Here is a 13,551-nt window from a genome sequence, read left to right on the forward strand (position 1 = left end):
TAAACGCTTGTCAAGTTCTTCTCTCTATTCTGCAGCCTTCCATAGCTCAGTGCATGGAAGTAGTAGGGTTGATGGTTGCAGCAATGGACATAGTTCCTTTTGCTCGAATTCATCTAAGACCATTACAACTGTGCATGCTCCAGTAGACAGGATCACCTGTCTCAGGGAATGAGTTTCTGCAGACCAAAGTGGGTCATTGTCACGACCGACGCCAGTCTATCAGGCTGGGGCGCGGTCTGGGATTCCCTGAAAACTCAGGGTTTATGGTCTCGGGAAGAGTCTCTTCTCCCGATCAACATCCTGGAACTGAGAGCGATATTCAATTCTCTCCGGGCTTGGCCTCATCTAGCAAAGGCCGGATACATAAGATTCCAGTCAGATAACATGACGACTGTAGATTACATCAACCATCAGGGAGAAACAAGGAGTTCCTTGGCGATGAGAGAGGTATCCAAGATCATCAAATGGGCGGAGGATAACTCCTGCCACCTATCTGCAATCCACATCCCAGGAGTAGACAACTGGGAGGCGGATTATCTGAGTCGTCAGATTTTCTATCCGGGGGAGTGGGAACTCCACCCAGAGGTGTTTGCCCAGTTGACTCAATTATGGGGCATTCCTGACATGGATCTGATGGCGTCTCGTCAGAACTTCAAGGTTCCTTGCTACAGGTCCAGATCCAGGGATCCCAAGGCCACTCTAGTGGATGCATTAGTGGCGCCTTGGTTGTTCAACCTAGCTTATGCGTTTCCACCGTTCCCTCTCCTTCCCAGGCTTGTAGCCAGGATCAAACAGGAGAAGGCCTCGGTGATTCTGATAGCTCCTGCGTGGCCGCGCAGGACTTGGTATGCAGACCTGGTGAATATGTCATCGGCTCCACCATGGAAGCTACCTTTGAGACAGGATCTTCTAGTACAAGGTCCATTCGAACATCCAAATCTAATTTCTCTGCAGCTGACTGCATGGAAATTGAACGTTTGATTTTATCCAAGCGTGGGTTTTCAGATTCAGTGATAGATACTTTGGTCCAAGCCAGAAAACCTGTGTCTAGAAAGATTTACCATAAAATATGGAAAAGATATATCTGTTGGTGTGAATCCAAGGGATTCTCCTGGAGTAAGATTAAAATTCCTAAGATCCTCTCCTTTCTCCAAGAAGGTTTGGATAAGGGATTGTCAGCGAGTTCTCTAAAAGGACAGATTTCTGCTTTATCTGTCTTGTTATACAAACGACTGGCAGCTGTGCCAGAGGTACAAGCTTTTGTACAGGCTTTGGTCAGAATCAAACCTGTTTACAGACCCTTGACTCCTCCTTGGAGTCTAAATTTAGTTCTTTCAGTTCTTCAGGGGGTTCCGTTTGAACCCTTACATTCCATAGATATCAAGTTGCTATCTTGGAAAGTTCTGTTTTTGGTTGCTATTTCTTCTGCTAGAAGAGTTTCTGAATTATCTGCTTTGCAGTGTGATCCACCCTATCTGGTGTTCCATTCAGATAAGGTTATTTTGCGTACCAAGCCTGGTTTTCTTCCAAAAGTTGTTTCCAACAAGAATATTAACCAGGAAATAGTTGTTCCTTCTCTGTGCCCGAATCCAGTTTCAAAGAAGGAACGTTTGTTACACAATTTAGATGTAGTCCGTACTTTAAAGTTCTATTTAGAAGCAACAAAGAATTTTAGACAAACCTCATCCTTGTTTGTCATTTACTCTGGTAAGAGGAGAGGACAAAAAGCTATTGCTACCTATCTTTCTTTCTGGCTGAAAAGCATTATCCGATTGGCTTATGAGACTGCCGGACGGCAGCCTCCTGAATGAATCACAGCTCACTCCACTAGGGCTGTGGCTTCCACATGGGCCTTCAAGAACGAGGCTTCTGTTAATCAGATATGTAAGGCAGCGACTTGGTCTTCTCTGCACACTTTTGCCAAATTTTACAAATTTTATATTTTTGCTTCTTCAGAGGCTGTTTTTGGGAGAAAGGTTTTGCAAGCCGTGGTGCCTTCTGTTTAGGTAACCTGATTTGCTCCCTCCCTTCATCCGTGTCCTAAAGCTTTGGTATTGGTTCCCACAAGTAATGGATGACGCCGTGGACCGGACACAGCAATGTTGGAGAAAACAGAATTTATGCTTACCTGATAAATTACTTTCTCCAACGGTGTGTCCGGTCCATGGCCCGCCCTGGTTTTTTAATCAGGTTTGAAAATTTTTTCTTTTTCTTTATACACTACAGTCACCACGGCACCCTATAGTTTCTCCTTTTTCTCCTAACCGTCGGTCGAATGACTGGGGGGCGGAGCCAGAGGGGGAGCTATATGGACAGCTCTTGCTGTGTGCTCTCCTTGCCTTTCCCTGTAGGGGAGGAGAATATCCCACAAGTAATGGATGACGCCGTGGACCGGACACACCGTTGGAGAAAGTAATTTATCAGGTAAGCATAAATTCTGTTTTTGGTGAACAACCTGGGTTGATCTTGCTGATTGGTGGATAAATTCACCCACCAATAAACAAGTGCTGTCCAGTCACCTAAACCAAAAATGGGCTGTCTCCTTAGCTTAGGTGCCTTCTTTTTTCAAATAAAGATGGCAAGAGAACAAAGAAAAATTGATAATGGGAGTAAATTAGAAAGTTGCTTAAAATTGCATGCTGTATCTGAATCAAGGAAGAAAACATTTGGGTTCAGTGTCCCTTCAAAGTTTAATTTTGACTTTATAGTCACTTTAAGGAACTTAAAGGCATTGCATTATGTATTTATATTATGCAACTAGGCCTCGTAATGGGGCAAATTTGCCAGTGTACAAGCACACGTTAAATAACCAGCCATTACAACTGGCTGGTTAATGTTTCTGCAAGCTGGCTTAGTGCAATTAACCAGTGGTCAGACCTCTGGGTTGATTAAAAAATGTGCCCCAATTGCTCCCCAAATAAAGTTGACAGTTCCTTTCTTTAGTTTTTACTTTAAATATAAATGTATAAACATATAAACACATAAATATATATGTGTATATATATATATATATATATATATATAAAAATATATATACACACACATATGCACAGATAAATATACTGTATATATATATATATATATATATATATATATATATACATATAAACACATAAATATATATGTATATATTCATATACCTATATATTTTAAATTTGCTTCCTAACGCTGCGTGTCTCACGGTATCAGAACGGGACCCCCACTGTAGCCTATGGAAGCGCGCTCTTGTGAGCGCACGGCTTCCAAATCCAGGCAATATGAACACAAGGTCGCATTTGCAGTGCGCCTGACTTGTAATACCAGCGCACATTTGTGTGAGCTGGTATTACTGAATGGAGCGCAAATATTGCGCTTGTGAAAGCACAATTTTGCGTCCCACTCGTAATCGAGGCCTTAGTAATTTATTTAAAAAAATATTTATTTTTATAACATTATAGAATTCAATACAAAGTTTATAAATGTCTTTTTTTTTCAACTTTTGCTATTTTTTTTCAGGTACTAGTACTATTTATATAATTTTTGAGCAGCGACCATACAGGGTCAGAGACAAAAGTACATTAAACATCTCAAGATATTTAGTAAAACAACTTTGCAATATACTTTCATTATTTATTTTGTTCTCCTTTCCTGTAATTTAATTCTGAATATTGTTGGCTTTCCAATTCATTTGAAACATGGATTTGCAGACACAGTTATATTCCACACAGTCATTGGTTCTGAAGCAAAAAAGAAGCTTAGATGCCTTCTTTTTCAAATAAAGATAGCAAGTGAACGAAGAAAAAATGATAATAGGAGTAAATTAGAAACTTGCTTAAAATTGCCTGCTCTATCTGAATCACGAAAGAAAAAATTTGGGTTCAGTGTCCCTTTAACTTTACCCTTATTTTTTAATATTTAAACAACTAATATCATTTTTAAAAATACAAATACAAATTAATCTCAGGTTGATCTTTGCTCTGAATACATAACTGAAACAATGATTTATCTAGTGTTTAATCTTCCTTTAATTATTGGCTGCTGGTTATTCTAAAAGATGATTTGAATTGTATCTATGGTGCTGTTAATATCTACAGTGGTACTAGTATTTAGTTGCTCCTATCTTCTGTAGAATTGCCATGAATGAGCAATGTACATATTTGCCTCAAATTATATGTACTTTAATATTGTAAATTTATAACTAGATCAGAATTAAAAATGAGTTACTTAGTTTATACACAAGTTTTCCCAAGCTACAGGAATGGGTAAGATAATTCTTTGTCCATTGTAACCTGCTGCTTAAACGTCTCATTTGGATAATCTCAACCTGTTATCATATAGTAATAACGTATTTCAGGAATTAAAGGGACAGTCTACACCAGTATTTGTATTGTTTAAAAAGATAGATAATCCTTTATTATCCATTACCCAGTTTTGCATAACCAACACATTATTACTATATTAATATACTTTTTACGTCTGTATTACCTTCTATCTAAGCCTCTGCAGACTGCCCCCTTATTTCAGACTTGCATTTTAGCCAATCAGTGCTGACTCCTAGGTAACTCTACAGGCGTCAGCGAAATGTTATCCATATGGCACACATGACTAATGCCCTCTAGTTGTGAAAAAATGTCAAATACTTTCAGATAAGAGGCAGCCTTCAAGGGCTTAGAAATTAGCACAAGAGCCTACCTTGGCTTTAGCTTTTATCTAAGAATACCAAGAGAACAAAGAAAAAATTATGATAAAAGTTAATTGGAAAGTTGTTTAAAATTACATGCCCTATCGGAATCATGAAAGTTTATTTTTGACAAAACTGTCCCTTTAAGACTATAATTTCCTTTTCTTTTATTAATTCAATTTTTAGAGCTTTTTGACTTTGCAACACAAACATCTTTCTGACTAAGCAGTGGTATATTCCCTAAGAGATCCAATACATGAAGTTGCTTTTATTAAATAGTATTGTTTTTTTGTGAAACAGACATGCATTCATAAGATTTCAATTCATGAATTAGTCCTTTGAATTAAAAACATACAACTGTAATATCCATAAACAACAATTTATTAAATACAATATTTTCACAAGTGTACAATATAAATAAAAAACAAATAATTATCAAATAAATAATACAATAATAATTACAAAATAAAAATAACAAGAAATATATTTACATTTATGATATTCTAATGTTTTTTTTATTTTTTATCATTACTTGCACAGCTACAATTCACATCTAGTATTGGTTCACTAAAGTGCCATTACTTTACGCCATGTACACACGTTTAATTTTGACTATTTGAAGTGTTATGTAGGCTGTGCATTTCATGAACTCATTTTGCTAAGCATAAATAAATTAAATCTCAATAATAACACACAGTGCAATAAATACATATTTTTAAAATACAACTGCAATAAAAAATGCATTTAATGAAGCTATCTAAACATACACCATGATAGACAAACGCTAACACTATCAATACATGACAGCAACAAAAAATAAATAAAATGACAAATAAATACATACTATTGACACAAAAAATAGCATAATACTTATTATGCACAGAACAATAGATGGTAAAAACAAAGATAAATACTTTTGTATATTTAATCCCATTGGGATAAACCTATTTTACAGTCTGTTTTAAACAGGTACCACAGTTGTCGTTTGACTTTGTATTAGTTTATAAAACTAATAAGTTAAACAAGAATTGAAAAAAAAAACACATTAGCTAATTGGCTAATGGTATTCTACAAATCCATTGCATTGATAGGCAAAATTCACTAAAAGGTCCATCCAGTATCTCCAATAGTTAAGATGGAGTTTAGCCGAGTTAGTATAATAATTTATTTATTTTGACATTTCTTTCTGAAAACTGTTCTAAAAAAAATGTAATTTGTACACCCTGTATCTCCATATATTCTTTTCTCCTAAATCCCTTTTAGTGCCCGGGAGTTCTGTTGGTGGAAGTTCATAGAACAAACCAAGTCATTTTATTCAACATCTCGAAAAAATGTTCTTTTGATGTGGGTTCTATAGTGTTTGGTATTGATGATGTCATAGACCAATCAATGAGCTATAACATTGGTTAGTACCACGTACATTCCGTTTCTTCTTTCCCCTGTAAAATAGATATATAAATATAGTGATATTTTCAGGTTGGTTTACTCATTAAATTGAACACAGAATTGATAAATTATTAATAAAAAAAGAACCCTTTACCAATTTTTCATAAATTGTAATAACATTTTTAAATTTATGTGATTACATTCTTCTGTATTTTTACTCATGTACTATAATTGATTCTATTCTATAGTTTATTACTTCTAGCAGTTGATTAATATAACAATTTTAGGCATGAAGAAAATTAAAGTAATGTAGCAAGAAGAAACAATTGGTTAATAAAACCCATATCACAATATCACAGAATATATCTATTAGCATTGCCACTTTTCAACCTCGTACTTATGACAAATGTTTGTTTCTTTAATTTGATTAATAAAATTTGAGTCATTAACTGTTATTACATCTTTTTATCTGACCATTTTTTTATTTGTCACTGATATTTCTATTTGATTAGCCATAAATTAGTTAGCTACATTGACATAATATTTACCTTAATATGGAAAATCACACGTCTTCAGCATTCTGGTAAATGCCAGCATCTTCAAGGGATTGGCAGCTACTGTTAAGCACAAAAACAAGCAACTCGGTAAATCATTATGTTTCATATTACAAATAATTAAAAAATAAATAGCATGCTTAAAGGGACACTGAACCCAATTTTTTTCTTTTGTGATTCAGATAAAGCATGACATTTTAAGCAACTTTCTAATTTACTCCTGTTATCAAATTTTATTTATTCTTTTGGTATCTTTATTTGAAATGCAAGAATGTAAGTTTAGATGCCGGCCCATTTTTTATTAACAACCTGGGTTGTCCTTGCTGATTAGTGGATAAATTCATCCACCAATAAAAAAATGCTGTCCATAGTTCTGAACCCAAAAAAAGCTTAGATGCCTTCTTTTTCAAATAAAGATAGCAAGAGAACGAAGAAGATTTGATAGTAGGAGTAAATTAGAAAATTGCTTAAAATTGCATGCTCTATCTGAATCACGAAAGAAAAAATTTGGGTTCAGTGTCCCTTTAACATAATATAATTTTTTTTTTAAAACCACTGGCTTACCTGGAAGGAGTAAATTTCTTTGCTGTAAAATAAAAAAAACAAACATTAAATATATTTTAAATCAATATTCACACTATGAGGTGGATCACAATAATTTAGAAAAATGTATCTAATGATTTATCTACAATAATCCCAATATACTTTAATAGGGATTTTCTGTGGATAAATCATTAAGAGGACACTGAACCCAAATTTTCTTTCATGATTCAGATAGAACATTCAATTTTAAGCAACTTTCTATTTTACTCCTATTATCAATTTTTCTTTGTTCTCTTAGTATATTTATTTGAAAAAGCAGGAATGTAAGCAAGAGAGCCTACCCATCCTTGGTTCAGCATCTGGATATAGCTTGCTGATTGGTGGCTAAATGTATCAACCAATCAGCAAGCGCTACCCAGAATGCTGAACCAAAAAATGAACCGGATCCTAAGATTATATACCTGCTTTTCAAATAAAGATACCTAAAGAACGAAGACAAATTGATAATAAGAATAATTAGAAAGTTGCTTAAAATTGTCTGCTCTATCTGAAGTGTGAAAGAAAAAATTTGGGTTCAGTATCCCTTTACTTTTTTAACAGATTGTGAGCGAATCCTATAATAGCTAACATGCCTCTTAATTATTCTAGATATACATTTTCCTGATAGATCTCTCAGTGTCTCCATTTATAAAAATAAAACTGATTAATGTAAGGCCAGTATTTTAAGTCTAATGACCTATTAGTAGATACTGGACAGTAATTATATTTAACTGATTTTAAGAAAACAGACAACTATATGCATTGTTACTAGAAAAAGTGGTATATATTCAGTGGATAAATATGTAATTTATCATTAGCAACATACTGTATATGCTTTATTTTAATCTACATTAAAACAGCTATTTAAGTGGTCTATCACAAACCTTTAGAAAAACATATCTATTGATTAATCTACAAAAATTCCAATACACTTTAATGGTGATTTTATCTTGAAAACCATTATATATTATATGTTTTTTTTTCAAATGATTGTGATCAACACCTAAATGGTTGTGACTTTGTATATCTAATACCACTAAATATGGTTTGTGATAAAACAGCTATTGTCTTGTGTGATAAATATTCTAATTACATGGCTAAATTTGCCTACTGTTCTTACCTGATTTCCGAAGACGTTTAACAAGCCAGGCTAGTAAGGAAGCAGTAGACAAGACAGATGCACCAGTGGCTACAGCTCCTACAGTAATCTTCAAAGTGGGATCATCAGGAACTTGGGGACCTGGAATAATGAAAAAATAATTGTTTCAGATAGAGCATGGAATTTTAAACAACGTTCTAATTTACTTCTATTATTACATGTTCTTTGTCTCTTGTATCTTTTGTTGAAAAGCATTGACATAAGCTCAGGAGCGTGGTTGTGGAACAGCATTTTTGCAACAATGTTATACATTTCAAAAGCCCTAGGTGGCAGCCCTATTTCCTGCCATGTAGTGCTCCAGACAACAAAGTAAAAGTAAATTGCAAGCTTTTTAAAATTGTATGCTCTGTCTGAATCACAATATATATTTTTTGGATTTCATATCCCTTTAATCTCCAATAACATTTTAATATTTATTTTAAAAAAAATAACTTTGTGTAACTATGTTGACTGCTTTGTGTCGGTTATTTATAAGAGATCTGCTAGTGTTTACAACTGAAAAAATGTTTTCCAAATAAGTGGATATAGTAAAATTAGCTGCCTTATTAGTAATGTTCCAAAGTGAAGGATGCTTTGCTACCAAATACCCAACTGAGAAAAAAAATACAATTTTAGTCAATATAGCGTTATTACCTTCGCAAGTGGGAATAGTAGCGCTCCATTTGCCATCACTGCTGCACTCTAAAGTATTTGATCCATTTAGAAGCCATTCACTTTTGCAATCAAATTTACACACAGTGCCAAATTTGAAGTCTCCAAGAACATTAGTACAATTCATGATGCCCATGTCTGGAATAGGAAGAGTTCCACATTGCACAGCTGCAAAGAACAAAGAATAAATATATTAATATTTGTAGATTTTTGTTACAGAAGAAGCATCATAAAATAAGCTATTGGAGCAATGAGTTTCTTTGCTCACTAATCAATTAAAATAAAATTATTTTCTGGAGTATATTGTGGTTCTGAAACTTGTATCAATGAAATTAAATCTTAATAGCAGCCATTAACTATGCCTAAACTACTTTATCTATTATTACAAACCTACAGCATGTAACAGTTACCTTTACATGTTGGTGTAGAAGAGGTCCACTCTCCAGAAGACGCACAAGTGAGCTCTGATGCACCCATTAACTTGAACCCTTCTGCACAAGTAAAAGAACACCTGGAGTTGTAAGATGATTTTCCCTGGCACTCAATATGTCCATTTTCTGGGGCATTTAAAGATGGACACTGAACAGCTGTGAAAAAAAGAGAGATGAAAATAGCTAAATAAATTAATCTGAACTGTATATAAGAAAAGGCAAAGTGCAACAGATAAATTGACCATTAATAGTAAATGAATTAAATGATAGATAAACAAGTCATAAAACATTTATATTTATATATTTTTATTAAAGAGATATACAATACCCACATACTATAAATGCTCTCTCTTGAAAATTATTTCAAATAAATTTGGAAATCCAAGTTAAAAACTTTCAATAATTACACATTAAGTTAAATATGTACTGTTTCACTGTACATATAAAATCAAATACAGTAAAAAAATCAAACAATGATGCTAAATAATAGACTTTTGCTTGAGAATAAATATATTATTTTGACTTATATATAAGCACACAAATTAATTCACTGCTGATCACATGCAAACAATGTTATTGTATGCACATGATGTAACAGTTACCTTCACATGTTGGCCCAGAAGAGGTCCACTCTCCAGAGGCTTCACAGTTGAGCTCTGATCTTCCGATTAACTTGAACCCTTCTGCACAAGTAAAGGAACATTTGGAGTTGTAAAACGATTTTCCTTGGCAATCGATATATCCATTTTCTGGGGCTTTCAAAGATGGACATTGTACAGCTATAAGAATAAAAATGGTAAAAATAATGTAATTGGTAAAACAAAACTGGACAGCTTTTGAGAAAGGGCAAAGTTCAATAGTTATCTGGGTTATAAATATTAACTGAATGAAACAATACCTATGTACATGCCTATTCAAATTAAACAAAATCTACCTATTGGTTCAATTAATTATGCAGTAGGCATGTATTGTTTCTAAAGTTCATGCAAAATCAAATGAAATAAAAAAAATATCCCTTTTAGCCTTTAATAAAATTATATAAATTGAGAATGTCAGTCAACATTTAAAATATGGTACAGACAAAAGTTTAATATATGTGAGTAATGAGCATTTGATTAAGGTATGTTAGATTTAAAATAATAAACTGTTGCAAATACTTATAGATTTATTACCCAAGTATATATATAAATATACTTTATATACATTAAATACCTTGACACTCAGGTACTATGGCGCTCCAAGACCCAGATGAGGAACACTGCAGTGACTCAGTTCCAATTAAGACAAAACCTTCATTGCACTGGAAAGAGCAATTTGAGTTATATTTAAATCTTCCAAAATCATCTTCGCAGTCCATCGTAGCTTGTTCAGGGTTTGTAAGATCTGGGCATGACACAGCTATGAGAAAATAACAATATTGTTTATGATCATAATAATAAGCAGATTTTTTAGGATTTGTAAATATGAATATAGTCACTCTATACATGTATTTAACAGTTCTATATAGTTGTGAGAATATAGATTATTTACCTTTACATATTGGTGCTTCTTCTGTCCACTGTCCAGGAGCAATACAATGTAGAGAGGGCGACCCAACCAATGCAAAGCCTTTAACACAACTAAAATTGCAGGTAGCGTTTTCTGGTAGATTGTCTTCTGCATTAGAACAGCTGATTAATCCATATTGTGGTTCAACTGGACGCTCACATTGAATAACTGTCCAAATAACAAAAAAAAATGGTTTATTATATATAGTAGCACTACTTTTATAATTTTTTTAAAAAACAGATTGTTCTGAATCTGATACATACGATACATATCTGAAACTTTACAACATAATACTCTGGTGAATTCAAAATAATGTATGGAAATTATGATATTTTTGTATACCTTCACAGTGAGGAATTTCATTTGTCCACTCTCCTTGTGCTGTGCATTGGACGCTTTCTGATCCAATCAAAGCAAATCCTTCGGGACAATTGAAATGACAACTTGATTTATATGTGAAGTCCCCATTAGTAAGGCTGCAGGTAACTGTTCCTTGGTCAATGTTATTTATTGCTTGGCACTTGACAGCTAAAATAAAACAATGGTATTATTAATGCTTTATTAATAGAATTCCAATAATTAAGTTTTGTCTCTAAAACGTAACTACCCAATAAAGATAGTATTACCTCACAAGGACATTGATTTTCAATTAACTTTATTTGTCCCTATTCAGAATTATAAGTCTGGACAAAGTTATTTTATGATAACATCAGAATATGTCTGTTTGGACAGTGAGGTATATTTATGCCCCTGTGTTTACACATGTTTTCTATTTTAGGGCCATTATATTTAAGAATAAAAATCTTACAAAATGATGTAGAGATGTGTCTTACTACAGAAGAAATAATAAATAATTACTACATTGTAAAAATGTGTGTATTAACATTGTGTAAAATGGTGGAACTTATTTAGTTGTTTGTTTAAGACATGATCTTCTCATACCTGTACACTGTGGTACCACACCATTCCATTCAGAGTTTCCCATACACTGGAGTTTATTATTCCCAACAAGCTCAAATCCTTCATCACAGGAAAACTCACAACTGGAGTTATACAAAGATTCACCAAAGGGGCCACTGCATCTCATGGATCCATGATCTGGAGTTTTCAAATTATAACAATTTATCACTGAAAAAAATATGAGGGTAAATTAATGTAGTGCAAAATAATATGATATTAATATTTATTTTAATGTATACAAATGACTATATTAACAACGCTGTTTGAAAAGAGACAATTTGAAATATCATATCTCATTACTACAATGAGTCAGGAGTCTCACTAAGGATGTATGTAGCTCATGTAAGGCAATAATTATTCAGTCATTTTACCATATATTTGTGAATCAAATGTTTTTTTTGGAAGAAACTCTGTTGATGATGAATATTATAGAGATCAAGGGTTTATATATTGTTGCTTCATTTAAATATAAGCATATATGTAGCAAAGATACCTATCTTTAGAGGTACCTATCAATATCTATTGAGAATAGTCCAAAAGCAATGGTACAAACTGTTGATGCCTCTGAAGAAAGAGACATCAATTCTTAACTAATATCAGACAAGAACATTTATTATCATTGTGTTATTATTATGCGAGTTAACACCACTTGTCAAAAATTAGAGTTGGGAACTGGTTACCATGAAGGGGTTGAAGAAGAAAAAAATACTGGCTATGATTTAATTACCATTGCATTGAGGGGCACTTGAAGACCATCCAGAAACAGTGCAGTGGATTGTGCTATCAGAGTCCGTATCGTAACCTTCCTGGCAGCTAAACTCACAAGATGTCCCGTAATTGAAGTTGCCATTAGTAGCAAAGCAATTAAATGATCCTTTATCAGGTTGTTCCAAAGGTTCACAGGTTACAACTAAAATGTAAAAAAAAAGACATTTGTTAACACGTGATTCCAATACAGTTTCCTACATACTCATTGCTCTAAATGTAAACGTTCAAGGATGTGTATTTATGCACTTTAGTTTAAATGAAATATAGAATGCAGTTACCTTTGTCACACTTCTCTCCATAAAAACCTTCATTACACTTGCATGTATAATTATTTATTGTTTCAATACATTCTCCATGACCACTGCAAGAGGTAGCATTGCACGCAGCTGTAAAATAATGAAAATATATGTTAATCAGATTAGAGAGAACCTGTTTTCATGGGATAAACTTCCAAAAGAGATGGTAAAGATGACAATAAAGGAATTCAAGAATGCTTGGGATATCCTTAAGCCAATCCTATAAATTAAGCATACTCTGGTTTTCTGCCTTCTGCCAAAGTCTATCTAAATATATATATATATACTATTTCAAAATAAGCACTCACTGGACTTCAGCCAACTGTAACAAGTGTATTCTTTAATGTGACGTTTCGGGACACAAACAGTCCCTTCCTCAGAGGAAGGGACTGTCTGTGTCCCGAAACGTCACATTAAAGAATACACTTGTCGTCACAGTTGGCTGAAGTCCAGTGAGTGCTTGTTTTGAAATAGTATCATTGAGTTCAATAGTACACACCTGGACTGTATAGATTATATATATATATATATATATATATATATATATATATATATT

At 33.5% G+C, this 13,551-nt stretch overlaps 1 protein-coding gene across 1 annotated transcript in view; it reads right to left on the reverse strand.

Moving 5' to 3' along the window:
• Positions 1 to 5,023: 5,023 nt before the first annotated feature.
• LOC128640713 (E-selectin-like) overlaps positions 5,024 to 13,551 on the reverse strand; it is a 29,295-nt gene continuing 20,767 nt past the window's right edge. Inside the window, exons 5-16 of the mRNA XM_053693140.1 lie at positions 12,978 to 13,085; positions 11,914 to 12,099; positions 11,314 to 11,499; positions 10,954 to 11,139; positions 10,636 to 10,821; positions 10,026 to 10,202; positions 9,403 to 9,579; positions 8,975 to 9,160; positions 8,303 to 8,422; positions 7,165 to 7,186; positions 6,595 to 6,663; positions 5,024 to 6,099 (exon numbers count right to left, since the gene is read on the reverse strand). Coding sequence (XP_053549115.1) covers positions 6,609 to 6,663; positions 7,165 to 7,186; positions 8,303 to 8,422; positions 8,975 to 9,160; positions 9,403 to 9,579; positions 10,026 to 10,202; positions 10,636 to 10,821; positions 10,954 to 11,139; positions 11,314 to 11,499; positions 11,914 to 12,099; positions 12,978 to 13,085 — 1,589 coding nt within the window. The 3' untranslated portion in view covers positions 5,024 to 6,099; positions 6,595 to 6,608. The remainder of the gene's footprint in view (positions 6,100 to 6,594; positions 6,664 to 7,164; positions 7,187 to 8,302; positions 8,423 to 8,974; positions 9,161 to 9,402; positions 9,580 to 10,025; positions 10,203 to 10,635; positions 10,822 to 10,953; positions 11,140 to 11,313; positions 11,500 to 11,913; positions 12,100 to 12,977; positions 13,086 to 13,551) is intronic.

This window comes from Bombina bombina, chromosome 10, assembly GCF_027579735.1.
Source record: "Bombina bombina isolate aBomBom1 chromosome 10, aBomBom1.pri, whole genome shotgun sequence".
NCBI classification, from domain to species: Eukaryota; Metazoa; Chordata; class Amphibia; order Anura; family Bombinatoridae; genus Bombina; species Bombina bombina.